At 40.4% G+C, this 27,474-nt stretch overlaps 1 protein-coding gene across 1 annotated transcript in view; it reads left to right on the top strand.

Annotated features, from left to right (window-relative positions):
- ST8SIA4 (ST8 alpha-N-acetyl-neuraminide alpha-2,8-sialyltransferase 4) overlaps positions 1 to 27,474 on the top strand; it is a 480,430-nt gene that overhangs the window by 109,904 nt on the left and 343,052 nt on the right. The window contains exon 2 of the mRNA XM_085632554.1: positions 21,353 to 21,484. Within this exon, the coding sequence (XP_085488680.1) occupies positions 21,353 to 21,484 (132 nt within the window). The remainder of the gene's footprint in view (positions 1 to 21,352; positions 21,485 to 27,474) is intronic.

The following is a 27,474-nucleotide window of genomic DNA, read 5'->3' as shown; positions in this document are numbered from 1 at the left end:
TAGCCAGTAAAATTCAACATTTCGGGAGGGTTTACAGGAGGAAGCAAAGGCAACATCAAGTCTGTGTGAGTGACATACAAGATTCCACCAACAATTGAGAGACAATTTGTTCAGAGATTTCCAATTAGAGACAATATGCTGTAATGCCAGAGCCAGCATAAGGTCAAAAAGACCGCGAGAATGTGGGGGGAGGTCTAAATCCTCTGAAAGGCTACTAAGAAATACTAAAGAAGGAGAAAATTGAATAGAGAGGTTGAAAATGCGAGAAAGACGAGAGAATAGCTGAGACCAGAAAATACGAGTTGAAGGACAGAAGAAGAAGAGGTGGAAAAGATCTGCAGAAGGGGCATTACAGGTCCAACAGTTAGATACAGCATCAGGTTGAAAGCGGGAGATAGAAAGAGGAGAAAGGTATAGTCTGTGGTAAAAGAAAAATAGGGATTGAGTGAGAGAAGCAGTACGGGAAATCTTCAAGGATCGAGCCCATATTTTGTCCCAGAGAAAAGTCGGCCATGAAGAATGTAAGTCTTTCTCCCAGGACAATTCTAATTTTGATTTGAGACGATCTGGATTGGGGGCTGAAAAGTACCGGTAAATGATGGAAGCTTTAGGAGTTGTAGAAAGGACAGTGAGTAGAGAGGAAGATGAGGTAGGTAGGTCTTCAGAGGGGAAAGAGTAATAACGATCTAGAATGGTTTCCATAAGGATAGGGAATTTCTTTGCAAAAGAAGGAGGGCAGTGGAATTGAGACCGAAATGCAGGAAATGAGCAAGGGGATGACCCATCAAAAAGATGACGTATCCAAATGATACCTTTCGCTCTCCATGAGGGCCATGCAATAGGTCGGTTGTTAATTAATAGAAGTGAATTGTACCATATAGGCAATAGTAGGAAGGATTCCTGCGTTACTGAGGAAGGTGAAACTAAAGGGCGCAGAAGAGAAGAAGTATGCTTGAATAAAAGGGGATTAAGGCATGGGGCTTTAGAGGTAAAACGAATTACTTCTTGGAAAGAGTACGGAAGCAGTAGTTCCTGTTCAACAGAAAGCCAGAGGGGAGAAAAAGGGGAGGGTTCCTGAGATAACCAGCGGGAAGCCTGTCGAAGGGAAAAGGACTTATGATAGAGGCGAAAGTCTGGAAAGTTGGTACCACCATTAAGTTTAGATTTACGTAAGTTGGAAAGCGATATGCGGGCTTTTTTCTGCTTCCAAAGAAATTTGGACAACGTAGAATCAATGCGACGGAAATAGGAGTTTGGGATACGAAGTGGGAGCATGGATAATAAGTAGATCAAAATAGGGGCAATCATCATTCTGATGGAGTCAAGACGGCCCCACCATGAAAGAAATAGTGGATTCCAAGAGGTGAGTAATGAGTCTATCCTAGATATGACTGCATTCATGTTGAATTGAATGGAGGAGGATATAGAGCTAGAAAAAAGAACGCCGAGATATTTAATTTTTGTAGAATTCCAAGCAAAGCCAGTAGCCGTGAAAAAGTGGGGGAGACACAGTTTGGTTAAAGGAAGAATCTCTGTTTTGTCCGAGTTTATTTTGTAACCGGAGACCAAGGAGAATTTCTGAAATTCATTTAGTAATGCGGGGACTGAGGTAGGCGGGTCAGAAATAAATAAAAGAATATCGTCAGCATATGCAGACAATTTAAGATGACGTTTACCGTACGGGAAGCCAGAGATGGATGGATTATTGCGTATGGAGGTAAGGAAAGGTTCAAGCGCTAAAATAAATAAAAGAGGTGATAAGGGACAGCCCTGACGAACACCACGTTGAAGTGTGAATGGGGAAGTGAGTTGACCATTAACGAGAACAGACGCTTTGGGCATAGAATAAATCAAAGAAATATAAGATATGAATTTAGGGTTAAAGCCGTGCCATTTTAAGGAGGCCAGAAGAAAAGACCAGTCAACCCGGTCAAAGGCTTTCTCAGCATCTACTGAAATGGCTGCAAGGGGAATCGATAGTGAAGGGGCTTTACTTAAAACATTAAGAAAGAGTCTAGAATTATCCGAGGTCAAGCGGCCCTTAACAAAGCCGCACTGTTCTTTCCCTATAAGATGTGGTAGGAGCGGGTCAAGGCGAAGGGCTAATAGTTTCGCAAAAATTTTATAGTCAACATTAACTAGAGATATAGGTCGATAATTTTTACAGAACTTAGGGTCTCTACCATCTTTAGGGATAAGGCATATGGTAGCGTCCTGAAAAGAGCCTTGGGCTGATCCAGTAGAACAAAAAGACTGAAATAGAGATAGAAGGTGGGGTAAAAGCAGGTCTGAGAAATGTAGGTAGAATTCAACTGGGAAGCCGTCCGGTCCTGGGGTTTTCCCCTTAGTGAGGGAGGATAGAGCAGAGGACAGTTCCGAAATCGTAAGGTCAGAATCAACAGCCGAAATATTAAGGTGGGAAGTATCTGGTTGAGGTATGTTGTCAAAGTAGGATTGAATAAGCTCTGGGGTGGGAGGGTTTTCCGGAGTATATAAAGTTTCATAAAAAGAGTGGAATTGTTCCAAAATTTCTGCATTGGTATGAAGAAGTACATTAGAGGGGGAATAAATGGAGTCAATATTAGTGCGTTCTTTACGAGATTTTAAATAATTAGCTAACAGTTTACCTGATTTATTTCTACCTCCATAAAATCGCGCGCTGCTCCGGAGAAGAAAAGAGGAGGCAGAGTCTGTGGTAAGTTTGTTAAAGGCAATCTTAGCCTTAAGCAATTCAGGAGACATAATCTTATCAGAGGAAGTATAGAATTGATGTTCCAGAGACTTAATATGTGCAAGGGTGAGTTTACGCTTTTGAAGGAATTTTTTCTTTTTTTTAGAGACAAAATCAATAATAAAACCTCGGGCTGTGGCCTTGAAGGAATCCCAAAGAGTATGAGGTGGGGTATCAGGCGTAGAATTAAGATGAAAAAATTCAGAAGCAAAAGCACGAAAAGAGGAGGAAAAAAGAGGATCAGTAAGAAGAGAAGGATTGAAGCGCCAGCGAGAAGATTTAGGAGTAGGAGGAAGTAGGTCAAAAACAGTAATAATAGGAGCATGGTCAGAGATAACAATCGGTTCAATAGAGGAAGAAATAAGGTGTTGAGAAAGAGATGAAGAGAGAAAGATATAGTCTAAGCGGGAGAAGGAAGCATGAGGAGGAGAGAAGAAGGAAAAATCCATAACGTCTGGGTGAGTGAGTCTCCATGAGTCTACCAAATGAGTTTGGGTGATAGTGTCAAGGAATTGTTTATGAGGTTTATGAGGAGAAAAACGAACAGAGGATCTTCGGTCTAAAAATGGGTCAATGATCTGGTTACAGTCTCCACCCAATAGAAAAGCATCATCTTTACGCTGAATACATTTTGCTGTAATGGAGGGCCAAAAAGAGGAGTCAAAACATGTGGGACCGTAAACATTGAGTATCGTAAGTGGAATATTGTTAATTAGTAGTTTAGCTAAGACCCAGCGTCCCTCGTCATCCTTTTCTTCTAGAACTACTTTACACTGGAGACGCTTATGAATCAAAATGGCTACTCCATTCTTTTTTTGGGAAGCAGAAGAAAATAAAACAGTTCCAACCCATAATCGTTTTAGCTTTAAAGATTCGATGTCAGATAGGTGAGTTTCTTGGATAAGGACGATATCTGGATTGTAAGAGGAAAGGTGGGAGAGTACTCTTTGCCTTTTGATAGGGTGATTAAATCCTTTCACGTTCCATGAAACAACTTTGAAGGTGAAAGCTTACTAAACTGATCTAAATCAAGATTTGCAAAAGCATACTGTACGTGTAATAATAATTCAAACTGTATAGAAGTATTAACCATAGAACTCTTCAAAAAGGAAGAAGGAAGAACAGGTAGAAGAGGGAGAAGAAAAAGGAAAAGGGAGGAGGGGAGGGATGGGAAAAGGGAAGGGAGACCAGTGGGGAAGGAAGAAGGAAGAGAAGAGAGAATGCATAGGAGACAGTACAAATCCAGAAGGATGACTGCGTTAAACATACCTGAAAGAGAAAAAATACACATGGGGAAGGTGGGGAGGTGATGATGCTTTACAAGACGTACGAACCAGGACCAGGAGGAGAACCACATCGAGACCGCACAAAAGGAACATGGAATGGGACAAGGTGTTGAGAGGAGTATCCGATACATATCCGTCTGGGGAGGAAAAAAGGGAAAAATGTTAACATACATAACATGTAGACGGAAAAATAGAAGTCCAGAGAGTAGAAAAAGAAAAAAGAGGGATATATAGGAGATGCCAGAAACAGATAAAGGAGAGAAGAGATACGAATAGAGAGTGTAAGAACTGAGATGAGAAGTAAGGAGAATACACGAAGTCAAAGACAAGCCATTAGGAAGACAAACAAGTTAAGCAATAAAAGTCTAATTTCAGCCACTGGTCGAAGCAGAAGAGGAGGCGTCCATCCCTTCTCCACTGTGTAGAAGAAGAAAGTTCCTTAATTCTCCAGGTTCCTGAAATGACCAAGTCTTTTCTCGATAGGTGACTCTGAGAGTACAAGGATGAAACAAGCCATATCTTGCTCCCAAGGCGCGCAGAGAGGGACGCATAGCCAGAAATTCTTTACGTCTGGAGGCGGTGACATTAGAGACATCTTGAGATAGATATACTCGTTGACCTTGCCAAGACACTTGTTTTTTACTCCTCGCGGCTGAGAGAATCAATAAAAGATCTGTGTATTTCAGAAATAAAATAATGACTCCACGAGGTTTTGAGGAGGAGCCCGTTCTGGCACCTAGTCTATGGGCTCTTTGTATACTAATGGAGGTGGAAGGTGGTAGGTCCAGAAGTTTCGACAAGAAAGTGGTGAAGAAAGTTACTGGATTATCCCCCTCAAGATTTTCCGGCAAATTGTAAATACGGAGGTTATTCCTCCTATTTCGATTTTCCAAATCCTCTGTATGCTTTTGGAGTGAGAGAACCGTTTTTTCTAAAGAGTCTATACGTTGTGTGTTGGACTGAACTTCAGGAAGGTGCTGTTCAACAGTAGAGAGACGGGCATCCATATTTTCCCATTTATCTTTTAAAAGCTGCATATCTGTACTCGTCTTTTCAATAAATGGGCGCAGCGCACGCAATTCCTCTAGAATTTGGTCAATAGAAGAATGAGAAGGATTGTCTTCTGGCGTAGGAGAATTTTGCTTGAGGCGCTTGCCCGCCGGAGCGGGTGGAGAAGACTTACTGGTGTTAGTATGAGCCAATGATGATTTTGGAGTCGTCATTTTCGCAGATACAGTGGCTCTATTTGTACCAGATGAAGATGCACCTGAAGTACTCCTCGATGGTATGAAGACAAATTTAGGTTTGCGTAAGTTGACCATAGAAAGGAATGAACGTGCGACAATATAGTCTCAATTCCCTGTGAGAAGACTAAAGGTGCATGTGAAATGTTCCAGAAATATCTCCAAAAAGAGGGAGAAGCACTCAGACGTAACTCAGTGGAAAAGGCAACAGAGAATTAGAGTATGCTGAATAACGAGTACAAAAAGGGGAGAATGACTAAAATGGAAGCACAGGAAGGAGCATCCTGAAGTAGCTGAGGCGCAGGAGAAACGGGCAGAAAGTCTCAGAGAACGTTGTTATCATAGCGCCATGAGGAGGAAATTTAGGATAAAAAGTATTTCAGAGCAGTGAGCATGTTAGGGCGGGAAACATCCAGTTGTCAGGGGTGAAGCGCCGTAAAACTGCGTATTTGGACATTTCCTCTAATGTGGAGGAGGAGAGAAAAAAAAAAAAACGCAGTAAAGGTGTCTTGCACAATAAATATAAGTCTCACCCCTGAAGTGAAGTCGGTGTCTGAAAGTTCATTGGTGTCCAGTGGCCCGTCGTGTAGTGACAGCTCCTGTGAGCAGAGGCTCCGATGCTCGAAAGAGCTTCAAAATGGCGGCTCCGTGAGGGGCAGGGAATTCATCGCGGAGAGGGGCGAAAACGGCTCCAAAAGCGATGAAAAGCTGCTCCGCCGATTTCGCTAGTGTTCCGCCAGCCAAATCCGGCAACGGCGCTCAGTAGCGGTCCCGTTTACATCGGGAAAAAACGCCGTGAGGTGGTCGATGCGGCGGAGCTCCGTACCTAGTCGGCCATCTTGCGCGGCATCCAAGCCACGCCCCCACATACCAAATATGTTAATGCTGGGTTCGTGATAATAGTAATTATCATGGCTCTATAGACATTCCTGTATGTTCTGTAAGAAGTCACAATAGCATCCTTAGTTAATAACAGGTCCTTGAATGTAAAAATGAGTGACCTTTCATATCAATCACTTCCGGATGGAATGGAATAATGATGGTCAGGAAATAGCTTATGTTCTAGGCCTGAAAAAATAGATCCCTAATAGCACTGGGGGGATACAACTCAGCCAATCAAACAATGTGAGAACGAAATGCTCCTGGGGTGCGCCAAAAAAGAGATGGGGGAGAGGCATCAAATCAACAGCAAGTTACTGAGAATGTCAACAAAACAATCCAATCATGAATACGGGGCTAACACAAAGTACCCTGGAAGTATATGTTAACATATTGCAACAATAGTTCTGCGACAGACAGCTAGCTGCCTGTAGACCTAAAATGACATATATTCTTGGTGTAATGGGCATGAAGGATTGTATTTTTGGTTCACAAAACTGACGAAATAGTGCAAGAGTTGAATTACCAACAAAGGTGCCCTACATTTTTGCAAGAACTGTTAAAAATGCAGTCGAAAACGGAAGCTATAAAACATTTTTCAACACTCTTTAGATTCTCACGGTCCTATGGAGCAAGCATGGTGAATTGGTTGAATTTTCCGTTGTGTGGGAGCTGCAAAGGCGCAGTAGTCACACGCTTTGTTCTTGCTATTGCATCAGCTACATATACCATATACCACAAAAGATCGTCATCTCTGTTATCTGCTGTCAGCCATATGCTTCTGTTTGAAGGGCGAGTAATAAAAGACAGGAAGCGAGAATGCACTTTTTACAGTTTTTAAATCTAATGGTATATGAATGATGCATCTCTTCATTTACATTCCACTGATGCAAGCTAGTAAGTTCACCCAGCGCAACATATGTGAAATGTAGTGCCCGTTCCTGTTCTTTTGAACAGCTTAGTAAGAGCTCAGTAAAAGGGATTGTCATAATTTCTCTTCTTTTTTGTCATGTTGCATAGCAATAAAGCAGTTTAAAACATAATATTATAAGCAAGACTGTTTGACCCTTATTTATGTATGGATGTTACATTACTGATTATTTGTATAGCTCAGCTGTATAGTGCACGTGACAGACTGTCATCTCAGGTTTCATTCGTGTCAGGGCATCTGGGTCTGGGAATGGCTAAAATTCACACTTGGATGTCAGCCACAGTGATATGTGTCTCAAAAGGTTAGCCCAGGGACCCCAGTCCTATTCTTTATGATTTGATTCTCTTATCAGTCCCATCTCCTTTCTGAGAGGTGCCCAGGCCCATTCCTTGTGACATCTCACTGAATCAAAGACCATCCCTTGAGGTTTACAGGAGAGGCCTGGTCCTCCCCTCCCCAGTGTACGCCCCACCCATATTGCAGGAATGCAGCAATACACTATTCTGCCTGGGAAGATCTCTCCACCTACACTTCATGTTTCACCTTGCAGCCTGCATCCCCCAAAATGGAACCCAGGGTCCTCCATGTATTGTACCATCATCAAGTACATATACATGCACTGCACAGGACTGTATCCTCCATGTACTGTACCACCCAAAGGCACACATACATCCAGCATATGCATATGCCTTTAACATGCATGCACTGGCCAGCACTGTGTCCTTTATGTACTATACCACTCACGGGCACACATACTTCCAGCAAGTGCATTTAACATGCACTCACTACACTATTCATGTATTGCAACACTCAAACGTACACATGTATTCAGCATGTGCAAATATCACGCATGCACTGTATTTTTTATAAATCGTACCATTCATAGGTACAAATACAAACAGCAAATGAACCTATCCGGCACATACTATACAGCACAGCATTCTTCAGTTACTGTACCACTCATGCTCAGATGCACCTCCAGCACATGCATACTTCATAGAAGCACTACTCATTCATTACTGCATTATCCCTGTATGGCACCCTTCCCAGGCACACGTACAGCCAGTGCAGGTACACAACTTGTCAACTGTGCAGCCAACTTCACAAAAACCTGATGTAGGCCAAGGATGAGTTAAGCACACAACAGAAGAACCTTTAAACAGTGAGTGAGCCTGTACGCCTCACTCCAGTTACACAGTTTAACAAGCATTGTTAAATGCATTAAGTTTCACCTATGTGATTAAAAATACGTTTTTTGGGATGTAAATTTTAGCTTTCAGAGCAGTTGTGCAATATAAGTAACAGTTACAGATTCGTGAAAGTGTTATGACTTGTTCATCAGAAAGGCAATATGTGCAGGAACAACACTTTTCACATAATTATGAATTTGCCGCATTAGCCACATAATCAATCTTCAGATGCATAATCTGCCGATTTTAACAACAACAAAAAAAGTTTCTAGTTTAAATGGTTCAAAAGTTATCGAAAACACAGTGACGCATGTTGTCACGAGGTGGGATGCCCTTCGCAAAGGTTGACTGGTCACCTTTCTGTTATTTACTGCTATATTTGGGTGTTGAACCAATACTAATGAGCTGCGACCTATGCCCAGACAGTGCTAACACGTGGCAATGCATGCTTGGTCTGGAGCGCGGTGAAGGAATAAAAGGCACGTTGGAGGCTCTCCACGGAGATAATAACAGCACCCACAGCACTCCGGCAGGGCTGTAAAGTTAAAGCAAGGGTGCAACTCTTGTAGTGACAGCAGGCTGAGACGCTTAAAAGAAGTTTCACCAAAGCGGATGAAAACAACACTTGACCAATGCGAGACTGATAAGAGAAACACATAGAGGAACAACAGGCAATAGTATGCTATAGCTAATAGAAATGGAGAAATAAATTAAGTGGCAAGCAAAGGAACCAATGAAATGCAAGTGGGCAGGTAGTAAGCCCCATTTTAGATTTATATTGATTAGAATAGATTTCACAATCACAGCGCAAGCGCTGTGCAGGCGAAACCAAAAAGGACCTGGTCACTCCTACTGATCATTACACGATATGCTGCCACCACTGTGGTCGGGCTGCTTAACTCCTGGCTAAGGTAGTAACCTTCCACCACCACGAGGGTAGTGCTTTGAGTGTCCCTTTCAGTCCAACAAAACATCAGTCTGTGAGACAGGCCTGTGTCTTGGCATGCACGCATGCTACAATAACAAAAATCAGCATTAGGGACACAGACATCAGTACAGTTGCGCACTCAGAGCAGGGATGCACGTAATAGGACTTTTCCACCCCAACAGTCTGATTATTAGCCAAAAGTCTATTTCAAATGATTGGCTTGCAACTTTTCTTCGAATTATGCTAAAGCGCATAGTGTTTTCAGATACTGATCCAATAATAGTAAAATAAAAGGTCTCTTGACTCTGATGTTTTTTTCCCCCTGTTTGATTTTTCTTTGGCATGGGTAAGCTGATCAATCTTGAACTGCTCAATCTGAAATTACAGCCATTAATACAATGGAGGGTAGACATTTGTTGGCACTTGGCTCCTATTTCATGACGGAATGTCTTGATGATAACACACTGAACTTTGAACTGTGTCCTTTGTTCCAGTAGAAAATAGAACAGTTTCTTCATGGCTTGAGTAATGGGCTACTATGGCTCTATATTTATGGTCACTCACTCACGCAGCAAATTCTGCTACATAAATATTGCACTTTAAAGCCTACAGTTTTGTTAAAAATATATTCACTCACTAAATGATGTCCTTTCAAGGACCTAGTTCTGTTCAGTTATTAGACTACCATTTGATACTGTAAGCCTGATGGGGAAGGGAAGGTTCCCTGTGGTCGGTCTCTTTTGAGCAGGACCTGCAGGATGCAGTATATTTAATGTTGCGTGAGGTTGCGGTTCATTCCCTGGGTCTGAAGTGCAGCAAAGCAGCAGGCTTCTGTTCTAATCCGTATCTAGCGTAGACAGCTGCAATGGCTTCCTGCATAGGATACTCAAAAAGGCATGTATGTGAACCTTAGGTACCTAATCTTACTTGCAGGCCCTCTTCATAGGTGTTTATTACTTTAAATGTGAGTTGAAATTGAATTGAAGCTAGGAGCATGTCAACTTAACTATTACTATGATGTGGGTATGGCCAGAACGAGCATCTGTAAATTACATACCCAGGGAGCAGAGTATGAACCTGCAAGGCAGTGTCTTTCTAGTTATTTGAAACCCTTTAGGGTAATCTCAGGTCCAATCATAACAGTAAAGCACTTTTAACTGCTGTGCTAGCAAGACCGCATCCACACACACACACACACCTTTTCCAGTCCTGAACTGCCCAGCAAAGAACTCCCCATCCCCCTCAATATTTGAAACAAATTTAACATTGCTTCCCCAAAAAAGCACATTGCGCCCTTGGGACAAGACAGGCTCACAATTGAGAAAAACACCCTGAGTTTTTCTGCTTGACCCAAAGACACTGCAAAATCACAAACCTAATGCTTTCCATTCCATGAACCCTAAATCATCTTACGTTTGTACGCAAGGAATAACCATATGCATATGCCTTGACATTACTTTAAAATGGACAACCCAGCCCAAAATGCTAAGACATATAAGCAACCTCAGACATGTTTGTGTCTTGGATTTTAGCTATGTGCCCTAAATTGACATTGGCACTTTCAGACGTGGGCCCTGTGGCTTATTGTGCCATAGAAAATTAAACTGAAAATCCATGAAAGGGACCAGCAAGGTCCAGATGTGTCTGGGGTTGCTTGTGGTAACCTTCATGCAGAGTGAGATAAAGACTGATGTGCCTAAGGTTGTCCGTTGTCTGTAGTTGAACAGTGAGTAACAAATAGTGTAACTGAATGCTGCCCAAACAATTAGTAGATAAGGAACACTTCAAAGAATTTCAAACATTGTTTTTTGTTTTTTCCGGAAGACGTTGCTGTTCAAGGTACCTAAACCTTTCATCTAGCTTTGCAATATTTGTTAAAGAAACCTTCCTCTGAGATAGCTTGCAGTTCAAGTTTCTATGAAATTCATTGGCTTCCATATGTCATGTTGATGTATGGAGTGAAGTCAATTTTCGAAGTAATTTCTCTTTTTCAAGGCAAAAAACTCAGGCTACGCCAAGATTTTCACATCCCAGTTTTTCACAGCCAGTTCCTGTTGTATCTGAAGTTCTATGCATGCAATATCCACATAGAGGCCCAGAGTTACTTATGCTTTGTGTCAGTTGTACGTTATTTTTGTAATGAGAACCTGACTCAGTGTCAAGGTGGGATTTGCTTTCCCAAAGTAATGAAAAGTTGAACAATGCTTTGCCTTTCATTAGTGTGTCAAAGGGGTGTTCCATGCGTGGTGCATGGGCATTCAGGTGCAATCACACATGGATTTGGAAAGAATCACAGACAGGCACTTGCACTTAAATGTTTTCATTTCTTTTTGTCCTTCCTACTTTGCATGTGTGCTGCATTTTACAGGACACATACAAATTGGTAAGAAAGTCCTAAAAGCATAATTGTTCTACTGGAAGGAACCCATTCCAATACAAAACCTATGCTTTAGAGAACACAGAGATCTTTGGACTATGGCTCAAGGGTGTCTACAATGGTGCACAGCTTTCAAAAGTGCGAGAGGAGAACAGTGCTACATTTTAGTAGATATAGTGCTGTTCTATTCTCTTTCTTTCATGCAACGCAGTACCGCTCAAGTTGCTGTGCTGAGTGGCATGACTTTTTAGTCAATGTGGCCCTAGGAGTTTCGGACTGAGAGCCACGATGTTATGCACTTCAGTATAACAGGGAATGATGGGCAGCGAGAGACTGACGGTGAAGTGCAGTATTGGACCACAGGGTAGAGTTAAGCATGGAGGCACACAATGGTGTAAAACTGGGATGAAATGGTGATGCGTCTCATTGGAACATTGAGTGACACTCATGAAGAGAGCACTGGCTCATGTGGTCTGGAGGAGCAGTTGGTGATGTGATCCATGGGAGCACAGCGTGATGCGCTCCCTGGGAACACTTGACCCACATGCGCACTTGATCACTGGACTCTGTGCATGAGGTGAGCACTGGTGATTGGGCATCAGTGGAGCCTTGGGAGATGTATAGTTCCTGGGCATAGGGCTGTGTGAATTATGTAATGAATGCATATTATGCCATACTATGGAAGGACACGTCAAAGTGCCTGATATTATTTGAAACACCTCGAGCCAGGGATGAGGTTTTTGGCCAGCAGCATTTTGCAAGCGGTAATCATTCGGCATATAGTTTAAAAGGGCAAAATGCAAAGTACAAGCTCAGACTGCAAGGTTCTATTGACTAAAAAGTCATCACTCTCTATAAGTGTTGCATATCACAAGGGGCACTTGGATGCACTGTATATCAATATCATAAAAACATACATTGTCTTTTTATAACTATTAGAAGGTTGTTGTTTTTTAAAAATATACATTTCCTTTGTACGAGAATTTGATTTTTTTTTTACTTTAAAGCTTTATCTGTTTTTTCAGTGCCTCTCATGATGAGAAAAAAAGTGTCTCTTAGATAACGTTTTCATGTATTTTCTTTTTCTGTGATCCTCTGTAATGTGTTTGCCCTGAACCCAAAAGACCTCACGTAATAAACCATTTTAATGGGACACATGAAAGGCAGCAGAGGCCCGCTGAAAGCACCTTCCTGCCGCCAACCAACACACTGCCTGACTCCAGTGATTCCTGTAAAGACTAGTTATATTTTCCACAGCTGCAACACCAATGAAAATGACAAGTGCAATAATGAATAACACGGAGAATAAGAATCCGTGTCTCAAGCACGACTCTAGCAGCCCAGTTAGTAGCAAGGACGGCAATTAAACTGCTCATTCCAAAGGTAATATAATATTAGATGCCAACTCCAGGCATATTTAAATGGTCATTGGCATTACTCATAATTCCAGCTCTAAATATTTATGTAAGAAGAGAGGCAGGTTAACTACTCCAGGGCCACATTAGGCACCAGAAATCGCCACAGGAGTGTTCAAGATATCAACTCATTGCTTAAATAATTGGCGTGTTGCTAGGGCAAAGGGGACTCCCATTAGAGTTAAAATTTACATTTACCATATTCCCTGGGTCTCGTAACCCCCTGCACCGGAGCTGAGAATTGTTTACTTTGGAAAGGAAATATATATAGAGAGATTTATCTCCACACACTTGGCGTACATTAAAAATAGTATAGGGTAATAAACCAAAACTCCTTGTGTATAACCCTATTTTAGCGAAGGTTTATGGATTTAGAGAAACTGAAAAATTATTGTTTTAGCTTCACTATTCATATCTAATTATTTTCGGCGAATGCCTAGCAGTGCTGCACACAGTCTATCGAAATGGGTGAAATTGGTAGCATTGTCCAGCAGTTACTGCTTTAACACTTAAACGTTTTGGACTGGAACATTTGAGAAGGTCCAAAATTAGCTTTTTTTCCATATTTCTTTTCGTGGCGTTGCTTTGAAAAGCTGTCTGTTCCTTCAAATTGGGATTATTGGTTCATTCTCCCTATAATTCCAGCAGTTATACGATGGATCAGGAAATAAGACAAAGGTGTATCTGTTTGTTAATTTTTATTTCTTTCATAAACGCTGAGTTTTACTTCCCTTGCCTCCCAACTCCTACTGCACTTGAGGCTTCCCTTATCTCTCTCAGAGATTCAGGATGGAATGCTTAAACTGTGATTCTCCCTTGGTGATTTCAAGATTCATTCATTCTTTTCAAGTTTGCCTAAATACTCCGCATAAATCCACAAAACTACCCTGCACTTCCATCAGGGCCAGCTCTTGGCATGGGCGTGCTGGACCCATGCCCAGGGCACCAACCTTCAGAGGGCTTATGGAGCTCTCTGCATTAAGGTGCTAGGCACAGCAATGCCCCTCTACCTTGGCTCCTGCGACTTAAAGTACTTCTAAACATTTTTTATGTGTTGCTATCACTGTATGAAGCACTCTTTCAGTCCCCTTACGGGTACCCACCGAACTACGCTTCACCCCCTGCCGCCATACAACATCACCTCCTTCTAACTCCAACAACCAACTTGGCACCAGCCTGACAGTTAACCTATGGGCAATTCAGGTGAGTTGGGGGAGGTGCAAGATGTTTGAGTTCAGATGCACGTCACTGCTTTGATATAGCCAGCCAGGGACTGACCTTTGAAAAGGGGGTCCCCTTGCCTCGCTTTATTCACCAACAGCAGTGAGGGCAGCTGTTTTTGTCTGCCTAGAGTGCACGCTGAGCAATCAGATAGACAATAACATGATGCCACAGCACACATGTTGTACTTCCTGTAAGTCAAGACACCTGACAATACCCTGCTATTGCCAGCGTACGTAAACATAAAGTAACTCTTATTTATTTATATGGACCAAATTTCCAAAAATACCTACATAACAAAATAAAAAGTGCAGCAAGAAGATAATAGAGAACAGAAATAACATGAACATGTATGTTTATTCACTCTTACATAAAGATCTCATAATTCCACAAAACAACACACGAAAAAGATAGCCATTCCATACTTTAATACCCACACTGCATTCAAATCTGCAATCTCGCAAAGTGAGTCCAACTACTAAAAGCAAGGTACACAAAAATATCTCTTAAAAAGTAAAACACATAATCGTTCCATTAAAATCTGATTCTTTTAGACACTATATACATAAGAATTTCTATATGAAAATCACGTTTTTGCTAAAAAATAGTAGTCTTCAATCCTCTATGCGTTTTCCGGCACAGAAGCGCCTTCTTCAGAAAAGCCACCTTTAAGGAAATGATTGGTACAATGAAGTGGATAAATACAATGCCAAAGAGCAGTCAGTGGAACCTCTAAGGCCAGTAAAAGGATTGTCAATAAAAAACAGCTTGAGTGAAAAAACAGGGGGGCTCTTGAACGGTCACTAATCGCCTCAGTGAAGTATTGTTTATCAGGGTCCCGAGTACCCTTGTGGATATGTAGGGAGATTCTGCGTTAATGGTACCCACCCGGCGATAATCCCACATTTATGAGGTCTTTAAATTAAGTTGCATTTATCTTCATTTAAAGACCTCACAGACATCTACATTAGAACCTCCCCTGAGTGCATTGTGTTGCTTGTCCCGCCTCTCCCGGCAGAGAAAAAAGCGCTATGACGCAACCAGCACTGGCAGCACCATAGCATACTTTCAACCATGCTTCAAAACAGCTAGGCTGCTGTACAACACGGCTAAAAGCAACTGACAATGCCAATAAGTGTCACATAGGCGAGACTGGTTCACTGACACAACATCGATGTAAAAAATATCGATGTCAAAAATATCGAGTAAAAAATATAGACAACAAAAATATCGACTCCTATACTTAAACAGGTAAGTACAAAAATATAGAATCAAAAATATCGATGTAAAAAAGATTGATTTAAATATATATACAACATAAAATAATATATACTAAATATATTAAAAATTATTAATTTTAACAAAATAAATTACATTTAATAAACATTTTTACAAATGATTACAAATAAGCGTAATTGTAAAACAATCAACATACAAACATCATAATTTATACATATATGTTTACTTAAAAAAAATAAACTATTATCTTTAATTTATTTTAAAACTTTAAAATTATATAAAATATATATATATAAATAATTTAAAATATAAAAAAATTCTAGAATAAATTAAAACATTAAACTATGAATAAATATTTTAACTTAAATTGCCCAATACAATCAGTGCAACAGTAGGAAAAGTGTTGGATAGCAAAATAATTAAATTTACTATTCAAACTCCAGTGAGTGCAACAGTAGGAAAAGTGTTGGATAGCGGAGGGGTAAAAATTACTATTCCCACTCCAAACAGTGCAACAGTAGGGAAAGTGTTGGATAGCAGAGGGGTACAAATTACTATTTCCAATCCAGTTAGAAGAACAGTAGGGAAAGTGTTGGATAGCGGATGGAAAAAAAATTAGTATTCCCACTCCAGTGAGTGCAACAGTAGGGAAAGTGTTGGATAGCGGAGGGGTAAAAATTACTATTCCCACTCCAGTAAGAGCAACAGTAGGGAAAGTGTTGGATAGCAGAGGGGTAAAAATTACTATTCCTACTGCAAACAGTGCAACAGTAGGGAAAGTGGTGGACAGCGGAGGGATACAAATTACTATTCCCACTCCAGTGAGTGCAACAGTAGGAAAGTGTTGGTTAGTGGAGGGTTAAAAATTACTATTCCCACTCCAAGGAGTGCAACAGTAGGATAAGTGTTGGATAGCGGAGAGGTAAAAAATATTATTCCCACTCCAGTGAGTACAACAGTAGGGAAAGTGCTTGATAGCGGAGGGGTAAAAATTACTATTCCAACTCCAGTGATTGCAACAGCAGGGAAAGTGTTGGATAGCAGAGGGGTAACATTTAGAATTCCCACTCCAGTGAGTGCAACAGTAGGGAAAGTGTTGGATAGAGAAGGGGTAAAAATTACTATTCCCACTCCAGTAAGAGCAACAGTAGGGAAAGTGTTGGATAGCGGAGGGGTAAAAATTACTATTTCAACTCCAGTGATTGCAACAGCAGGGAAAGTGTTGGATAGCAGAGGGGTACAATTTACTATCACCACTCCAGTGAGAGCAACAGTAGGGAAGGTATTGGATAGCAGAGGGGCAAAATAACTATTCCCACTCCAAAGAGTGCAACAGTAGGAAAATGTTGGGTAGCGGAGGGGTACAATTTTTTATTCCCACTCCACTGAATGCATCAGTAGGATAATTCTTGGATAGGGGAGGGTTACAAAAATGTATTCCCAAGCCAGTGAGTGCAACAGTAGGAAAAGTGTTGGATAGTGGAGGGGTAAAAATTACTATTACAACAACAGTGAGTGCAACAGTAGGGAAAGTGCTGGATAGAGGAGGAGTAATAATTACTATTCTCATTCCAGTGAATGGAACAGTAGGGAAATTGTTGGATAGCGGAGATAAACAAATTACCATTCACACTCAAACACTTATGTTACAAATTAAATGAAATAATAGAAATTAATAAACAAAATGTAAAAAATAAAAATAAAAACTACTAAACATATAAAAATGACACAGATTACATAATACTAAGTACATATAACAAAAAAATTACTATTCCTACTGCAAACAGTGCAACAGTAGGGAAAGTGGTGGATAGCGGAGAGGTAAAAAAATACTATTCCCACTCCAGTGAGTACAACAGAAGGGAAAGTGCTTGATAGCGGAGGGGTAAAAATTACTATTCCAACTCCAGTGATTGCAACAGCAGGGAACGTGTTGGATAGCAGAGGGGTAACATTTAGTATTCCCACTCCAGTGAGAGCAACAGTAGGTAAAGTATTGGATAGCGGAGAGGTAAAAATTACTATTCCTACTCCAGTGAGTACAACAGTAGGGAAAGTGCTGGATAGTGGAGGGGTAAAAATTACTATTCCAACACCAGTGAGTGCAACAGCAGGGAAAGTGTTGTATAGCAGAGGGGTAAAAAAATACTATTCCCTCTCCAGTGAGTACAACAGTAGGGAAAGTGCTTGATAGCGGAGGGGTAAAAATTACTATTCCAACTCCAGTGATTGCAACAGCAGGGAAAGTGTTGGATAGCAGAGGGGTAACATTTAGTATTCCCACTCCAGTGAGAGCAACAGTAGGTAAAGTATTGGATAGCGGAGAGGTAAAAATTACTATTCCTACTCCAGTGAGTACAACAGTAGGGAAAGTGCTGGATAGTGGAGGGGTAAAAATTACTATTCCAACACCTGTGAGTGCAACAGCAGGGAAAGTGTTGTATAGCAGAGGGGTACAATTTACTATCCCCACTCCAGTGAGAGCAACAGTAGGGAAGGTATTGGATAGCAGAGGGGCAAAATAACTATTTCCACTCCAAAGAGTGCAACAGTAGGAAAATGTTGGGTAGCGGAGGGGTAAAAATTTGTATTCCAACAACAGTGAGTGCAACAGTAGGGAAAGTGCTGGATAGCGGAGGGGTAATAATTACTATTCTCACTCCAGTGAATGCAACAGTAGGGAAATTGTTGGATAGCGGAGAAAAACAATTACCATTCACACTCAAACACTTATGTTAAAAATTAAAAGAAATAATAGAAATTAATAAACAAAATGTAAAAAATAAAAATAAAAACTACTAAACATATAAAAAATAACACAGATTACATAATACTAAGTACATATAACAAAAAATCTCCAAATATGAAATAAAATAAAATAATAAATACATTTACACAAAAAGATTCTTTTAAAGTAGAAAGTATTTACAAACAAAAACATGTATTAAAACATAAATGTATTTATTTTATTTCCTACCCTATAACACCACACCAATAATAAAACACTTCAACATTTTTAATTACATTTATTTACATAACTAACACAATTAATAATGAATTAAAAATATTATTGCTAAAAACAAATAATAAACTTTAATTGACTACACACACTTTAACACTATGATATCCACAACACACACTTAAATTAAACTATAAAATAACAACACACAATTCAAATTTCTTTTAAAATTAAAAACTATTGCTATTAACAACTAATAATTAAATAATTAAAATGTATTAAATTCCCACACTTTACCCCTTTAAAAGTAAAAACACACACAAAATGAAATTCCCAAAAATAAAAATCAAATAATTAACATTAATTAACAACTATATATAATTAATACAACACAAATTATTTCCCACTCTTTACTCCTATAAACACCACAATACACACCTAAAATTAATGACAGAATAATCATAATCACTTACCATTTAATTTATAAAAATTATTTAACAACCAATTATTAATTCATCTATTAAAAATAAATTACATCCCACACTTCTCACCCTTTACACCTATAAAACCACAACACACCTAAAATATTACACAATTACCAAAACGAATTACAAATTAATTAATAAAAATTAATTAACAACCAATTATTAATTCCTAAATTAAAAATAATTACTTCCTACCCTTTACACCCATAAACACCACAACACACACCTAAAATTAATTACAAAATTACCAAAATGAATAACCAATTAATTAATTACAATTAATTAACAACCAATTATTAATTCATAAATTAAAAACAAATTACTTCCCACCCTTTACACCTATAAACACCCCAAAACACACCTAAAATTAATAATAAATTACTTGACACGTTTAACACTATAACATCTCAATTAAACAAATCTTAATAAATAAAAATGAATCAATAAATATAAAATAATTCAATTACTTCCCACCCTATTCCCCTATAAACCCACAACCCTCTACAGAACTAAAAAAGCAAAATTCAAAATAAAAAAATTCATAGATTTCCATATAATTAAATTCCTCCCTACCCTATTCCCCTATAAACCCACAACCCGCTACGGAACTAAAAGCGCAAAATTCAAATGACAAAAACTACTAAAAATGTAACACATATATTAAAAATACAAACAATTCCTATACAAAAAAACATACATCACATACATATAAAATATATACTGAAATACATAATAATGAAAACGATATTTTTAACAACTATATTTTTGCAAACGATATTAAACACTTTGATATTTTTAAAATCAATATTACTTACCTTAAGTCGATATTCTTGACCACGATATTCTTGCTGTCAATATTTCTGACCCACGATATTAACAACTCGATATTTGTGCAACTCGATATTTTGTACTCGATATTCTGTCTCTGCACCAGCGAGACTTATTGGCTTTGTTTTTTTTGTACTCAGATTTTGTGGCTTAGCAAACATTAGTAAACTTACTTGAAAGTGTAAGTTAATCAAAGGTGTTTACTACCTTTATGAATCAGGACTTTACGAATAGGCAAAAGTTATAAAGTTACTTAAAAGTGTATGTTTTATTTGTGAATCAGGCCCGTAGTGTTTAATAACTTCAGTAGCCCAAATTAGCAATGGAAGGGTCTACCAATCATGTCATCCGAAAAGGCCCAGTTGCTTACACCCATCTTTCTTTCCATAGGCACTTGTAGAAATTTTGTAATTGGAGAATGCAAAATGTATCCATTAGCGAATGCAATTCCCCACCCCATTTTTTTTAATAAAAAGCCAAATGTACATCAAATTGAAATTGGCACTCTTGGCTACTTCTATCCAATGGAGCACATTTAGCTCTAGAAGAAACTGATGTTTAGATTTAGCTTGGTAAAAAAAAGCTGTCTGCCAAAGCTCAAGTAGTCCTAAAAAAAGTTTAAAAAGCAGAAATTGTATTTGAAGTTTTGATTATCTCCTTCCATACAGCATCTTGTTTGGCCAATAGTTGTCTTAGAGCACCTGAAAAGTGTCCCCAATGCTTATAAGTGGTAGCGGCATTGGAATGTATCCCCTTGCAAATAAAGTATGAAAGGGCTTGGTTTAACTCTAAATCACACAGTACGAAGGAGTTTTATATTGTTAACTTTTTTTCATGCAATAAGAAAGTTTTCTGATATCAGGAACTCCCACAAATTCAATAAGAAGCGTTTTGTTATATTCATATACAAATTTAGTGTTTAAGGTTTGCTAGAAAGGCTTGAATTTCTTTGTGTGCATTTGCAATTTTATGTTTTGCATTTAGCTGTGTGTGAAATTTGTTTTTTCAAAGGGGAGGCACCTGCTGGACATTGATTATTGTGTGTTTCGTGGCGTTCTGAGATGCTGCCCAGCATCCTCTCCCTGAGTATGCACCCGACTTTCCTGCCTCACTTCCATAGGAGCGTACTTGGTGTTAACTTTGGGTTCACAGTAAGATGGTCCCAACTTTTTAGTTCTGCTTATGTGTTGACATACTTTAAGGGCATCTGTTGGGCATGTTAGCCAGCCCGTGAAGGTTCAATTGATCAGAGTGGATTGAGACATTGTTAATACAGACCTTGTGTCAAATATTGTAGGGAGGGGCTTTACATTGTGAACTCTGACAATATAGCTACATTACCATAACACGATGATGTGACCCTGCCACGATGATGTGACCCTTTTCCCACCATTGTCCCCCAACACCCCGCCGGCCCTTGAAATTTAGGGCTATTTCTGCCAGTGACTACTGCAGTGCATGGAGAAGTGGCGATAATGATTAGGACTGGCCTAAACGAAGGCCCCAGTGTTGATTTCGTTGTTTGGGCATTTCTTTCACAGATCCCCATCTTCCTTGTACTCTGAAATGTGAAGGATCACTCTATTTGCGTGACAGTGTTCCATGCCTTACACTTTGCCCTTTCTGCCTTGCCTTACAGGGAGGGAGAGCTAAGCTACAGCAGGCTGATGGTCAATAGCTCGGACAAAAGTCTACGTAAAGGCGGATCTTCAATCTTTCAGCACTCAGGAGAGGGTTGGAAAATCAATGCTTCTTTGGTGATGGACATTAGGTGAGTCACAAGTCAGGTGCATGGATTGCTTCATGTGTATTCTTTGCATGAATTCGGCTCTAAAATGCTTGAAAAAACAAGCAAGCCTGCCCTGAAATCGTTTATCATAGTAATATATGTGGCTGCATATCTGTAGAAGAGAAAAGAACTGCATTAGTTGTTTTTATTACGTTTGGTGAAGCTGAACAGCAGCAAATCATACAAGGCTTTTAAGCCATGGTCTCATGAAGAAATGAATCATGAGCGCCTGTTGAACTCAGCGCAACCTCTCCATTACGTAAATGAAATCAACTTGCATTTATCTAATTTGTAAAGATGTATGAGTGTTTTACATCATGCGCTTTGGAAATAGGACAACGCATTGCCTTCTTTTTCATTTCACAGAGCACAGAGTGAATGAATTATTCGGAGATTCTTGTTTTTCACGCGAAAATGTCCACAATTTACCTCCTGCGTGTCACTAACCCTTTCACAAAGAAGGAGAACTTGTCATAAGATAAGATTATTGATGACATTTTTTTCAACTACGCCTCAATCTTTATTAATTTTAATTATTTGTACCTCAACTTCATTCACATCTCCTCAAAATTCAGTGTATTCTGAGATGCTCCAAGATCAAGTGGTTCACGCATACCTGCAAAGACATTATATGTGATAAGGCCCCTCCTGGGGCTCTGTGGCATGGAATGGTGCTCTAAGAATGCGTTGCTTTTTACCTGAGACTCTCGTCTATCCACGAGTTCACAGGAGCATAACAGGTGCTTAGCAGTGGAGCAAACATGCTGTTTAGTACCAGAGAGGACTTTTTTCCTTTCGCTGGTTGCGAGAGAAAAGCACATTGCCCTTCAACATTTTAGCTAAACTACCATGGCTGCACCCTTTGCTGACATACTGAGTGTATGCTATGAGTACAAGTAATACTAGGCGACTGATATTAAGAATATAGCATGCAAGCACGTGTTTATGAGAGCAGTGGGATACATTTTGTATTTTCTCTGTCAAAGCATGACTCACGGTCCAGGCTGTATGACTGTCTCCCAGATTAGCAAAAGGAGTTGCTGGTATTAATGAAGCTTTTGTGATGCACCAGACATTAAGCTCTGGGAGGATGGAGACAGAGCTAATAATCAAAATGTGTCAGTGACTTTAAGCAGTGGCCTACCTAGTTGTTCTCTGCTGAACATTCCCATTAGCATAGATGGAAGATATAGAGGGGTCCTGACAGTGGTCTCCTTTGTAGTTCAGAAAGAAATCAACCTGCCTGGGCTGTATTCTGTCTCTCTCATAGGTTCTATTTCCAAAACGATGATGGGTACTGGGTGCGTGGACTTCCTCCTCACTCTGCTCTTGTTGTTGGTGTCCTCCTTGAAGACAGCGTTCATCGTTCCCAGCTGTGGGGCAGTCACAAAAAGGCAAAGACCTTATTTGCTGTGGAGCGGAGAGATACAAGAGCTGAGGGAACAACGTCAAACTTGTTTCAGAACAGTGACAGGGGATTCAACAGCCTCTGTCCAGAAAAAGATGTACAAGATTAGCTTGAAACATCCTTGAAAGGTTCCACAATTTTTCATTGACTGAAGAGGTGGTACTCTGCTGAGTGTTAATAAACCCCATGAGATCCTGGGTAGCGTTGCATACAGTCAGTCTCCCAGAGGTGAGCAGACATCATGTGAGAATCTGTAACTACTTACTGCAGGGGAGCTTTGGACTTCTCTTAGAGAGGAGATTACCTTCCTTGCTGAGAGACAAGAATGGAGGGCACACCTGGAAGAGGAAAACTGCACAGAAGAGACGTCGAGCCACAGTGCCCAGAAAGGAGAACTGGCTGAAGGGATGTACTAGAAGTTAATTCATGCTGGAGTGAGTACTTCTCCACCCCTCTCCCTTTGAAGACTGGTGTGCATCATTGAATATTCCAAGCATGACTCCTGCTCGTAGTCTCACCTGGCCAGTAGGGACTGTACATGATGTGATCCCAGTCCTGGAGTGGATCTCCCTGCATCCCGCAATGGAACATGGCAGATTGTGCTGAAGATCCCAAATAGGACTGCGGGCCCCTGGTCCCGTCACCCATAAGGGATTTCATAGTAGGCAACCAAGTGTTGAGTGAGCCTGTCTTTCCCCTGTGAACTTGGTACTCACAAAGAGAAGCATTTATGCTTCGTGGCATTTTTCTTGAACTTTGCCCTAGAAAACGGTTACAAGTGCTATTGCAAATCACAACCTTTGAGCCACTTGGGCCCCTGATAGTTTTACCAGTGACCTGTTGATTTGCTGTCATTACATTTTGGGCCTGCATTATTCCATCAGAGATTGCAGCCTCTCTCATTGATTTCCCTAGACATATGCAGCTCCACATGCATTGAGAGTGAAGGTGGGGCCACGTGCAAGCATTACATTTAGCAAGGTGCTCATGAAGGGGTTACATCACTACATAAAAGGTAAATGCTAACTAAACACTGTTACAGAGACACAAAAGGGCTTAGAAATGAGAGTGTGGGCTTAATATTTAACTGCTGAGAAGGTGCAGATCATAGACACAGTAACTGTGTTAGACTTCACATTATGAGCCTATACTTGTCTTTCACCTCAGATTCATATTTCCCTACCTGTAGCCCTTAGTTAAAACCCTGTGTTCTCTAGAATAATCTATTTATATTTCCTGATGTGGTTTGCATAATAGAGAACTTTTACTTTTTCATGATGCAAGCACTGGGCTTGACAGCCTTCATTGAGTTCTATTAAGCAATTGTTGAGTTCTGAGTCTGAACCACTACACTACTTCCCTGAGATGCCTTGGACTGCCAGTCTCACTTCACTGAGACTCTTAACAAGAGTAGATCATGCCCAGGATATCAGTGGTGAAAGTCCTCAACCACTTCAGTTGTGGCCCACTAACCCCTGCACACCTGGGATCGCCAGGTTCTGGATGCCATGGTATCAATGTCTGGTCAGCTTAGGGAAGAACTGTATTGGTGGCTGTTGGACTTTTATGTCTTGCCGGAGTCTCATTTGCCTGTAGTGCTGCCAGTGCCAAGTGTTTGGAAACAATTCAGACAGGCAGAAAAAATGGTTTTGCACTGGCCTGCTCACTTATCCAACTAGATGGTGTACTACGTTCTTGGCTGTACAGGTTTTTACTCTACTACTATGGGCCTGATTCTGATGCAGTTAAGAAATCTTCCTAATCTAATCGGTTTGGAAATGGTTCCCGACCAACTCAGATCGGGAGAGTCTGACCGACCAAGTATGATGCATCCGGATGCTTCCAGATACGATTTGGTTGGACTCCCATTGACTTCTATGGAAGCCTATGTTCCTAACCGCATTGTAATCTGGCCCTCGGTCGGGAAGACACGTTCCCGATCCAATTTGGATGGAGCAAATGCCATTAGGAGGCCTTCCTAACCGCATCGTAATCGGGCCCTAGGTGGGAATGCTTTCCTAACCGGATTGGAATCAGGCCCTATGTGTTTACTCTGTTCTTATCTGTTTAATCCACATTCCTGTGTCAATCAGATGGGTTATGATCCCGTGGCACGATGAAATTGTCTCTTTTCATAGGTTTTTGGGAACTGCCAGTCTGAATGAGCTAGTGGATCATTTGAGCTGGGTGTTCCCATTGTCTATGGATTCACAGCTCCATCTTGAGGCCTTTCAATCAGGATATTGTGTCTTAACTGGGGTTTACCTAGCTGACCTTTTTGCATCCAGGTATACTGCTTTTCTTGCATGCCTTTGCTTATGGTCTCATTGGCCTTGAGCTCTTCCCTTCTTTCCAAGGGTTCTCAGGAGAATGTAGCTGGATACACTGTATGTCCTTCTCATTTCTTTTTTCTAGAGTCAACCACGCTAGTTACTGTTGCGACATTGGTGATTGCTTCTTCCTCCTACGTGGCTTTTCATTTGCCTGTGTCCACTCCTGTGGACTGATCACTACTAGAAGGGATAGGTTGTTACAGAATAGGTTAGGATACTTCCATCATTGCACACTCACTAGTCTAAAATATACTGTCTATGTGCAAAAAAAAACTTTTGCCAGAGATTAGAGAAACAATGGGGCATATTATCAACAGATGGCGATGAATAGCGCATTTCAATTTATCGACGGCTATCGCTGGATGTTATCGTCCGGTTACCGCGTTATTAACAACGCTAATCTCTGAGGCGATAATTAATCCAGTGATAGTGGCGAAATGCGGGTATATCGCTGCAAATCCAGCGATAACACTGCAGTGATAGGGAATTCCTTGCTGATAGGCCATGTTGGACGTAGCCTGACGATCCTCCTCCCTTTATACATATAGCTAAGACAGAAATTTAGCAGACGTTAGTTTCTGGCGATAACCACTGTTAGCGCGGCTTTTAATATCGCTATGGGTGTCCTGGGCCGGCTTGTTAATACCGCGAAGTACAGTTAGCGATCCTTTTTCATGTTGTTTTGTAAAGGAACGCCTACTTTGCATCTCATTAGCGATGCAGGGCGAGGCGTGGGGAAAACGGCTGCTATCATGCGCTAATGCATGTTAGCGCCGCCTTGTTAAGAGGGTGATAATATTATCTCAGTTTTTTGGCTTTTAAAGCCAAAAAAGCGGAGATATGGCCCTTGATAATATGCCCCAAAATATTTAGATATTCCTTCTAAAAAGAATGCAGCGGATAAAACATATCATTTCGGCACAAAACTGCACATGTAGTTGTTATTTAACATACACCTGTGTTATGTCTTCATTGTTCTCTGTTGCTTCAGAACAGGCTTTTCCAGAATAGGTTCTTCCATGTAAATCCTAAGAGTGTTCTGAGAGCACTTCTGTTGTGTTCATCCATACCCAACATTGTCGTTCATGTATCCTTGCTATCCCTACTAATAACAATAATGATTGAGTTGAAAAAATTCAATTCTTTTGCACCATTTTAGCAACGTAAACAACATAAATGCTGAATAGATTTTATTTTGGCCAGAGTTTTTATCTTAAGCCCCTGACATACATAAAATATAATAAACGGAAGTACTTAAAGTACAGTCGAGGAAAGTGAGGAAATACTTTGGGGTGGATTGGGAAACTTCAGACAAAAATTATATCAGTATTTTATATTTAACTGCGTGTGTGTTAGAAAGTCACCCTTTTGGCCTGTACACCCCCACTTTTTGTGTGATGACCGGTACTAATGGTAGCTGACTCTGACTGCCCTGAGCCCTGCTAGTCAGACCCAGAGCCAGTGCTATTTTAAACACACACACATTTATTGAGGCACACTTACAATTAGCATGACCTACCCTATATGTCCCTAGTATATAATAGGGCAAGGGGATGAAAACTACCTATACGTCCCACGTATATGATAGGGCCTGGAATTTTAGAGGCCAGTAGCTTTTATTTGCACGTGCATGCTGGCACTGCTGAGAGCCTGAGGTCATTTTAAAAGCAGTCCTGAGTTGCAGCACTGCTTTTAAAAAGTACGTTCACTGCAAACTCACTTTGGTGTCAGGGGCAGTATAAAAGTGATAATCTACATTATCGTTACGTATCAGGTAGCTCCAAAGTCTCCCCTAGGAATTCCAGAGGTGGGGGGGTCAGATAACTATAAAATATGTTTTATAACCCTGGTGAGGGAAACCTGCCCATTTTATTTTTCCCCTACAAAGTTGACTATGGTGATATGGGCACTGTGAAGTATTATTCAACATCATTTTATGTATTAGGCTACCCCCAGGTCTCCCCTAAGTGTCCCAGGGGTAGTAGGGGGTCCTGTAAGTATGAGCGGGATCCATATAAAAGATGTTTTATAAACTCTGGTGAAGGAGGAATTGCTCATTTCATTTTCCCCATTGTAGATACTTGGACTCATAGGCTAACATGACAATATATTATGGACATATAACTATTGCTAGGAAAGTATGAAAATATAATTCAGCTATTTAACAGAATGGTATTGATAAATCCAACAGATTGCTCTTGTTGAATTTAGCATAATTTGTACAGCAAAGA

Source organism: Triturus cristatus, chromosome 2_1, assembly GCF_964204655.1.
Source record: "Triturus cristatus chromosome 2_1, aTriCri1.1, whole genome shotgun sequence".
Taxonomy (NCBI): domain Eukaryota; kingdom Metazoa; phylum Chordata; class Amphibia; order Caudata; family Salamandridae; genus Triturus; species Triturus cristatus.
Note: the sequence above shows the minus strand (reverse complement) of the source record. Positions and strands in the feature narration are given on the sequence as shown.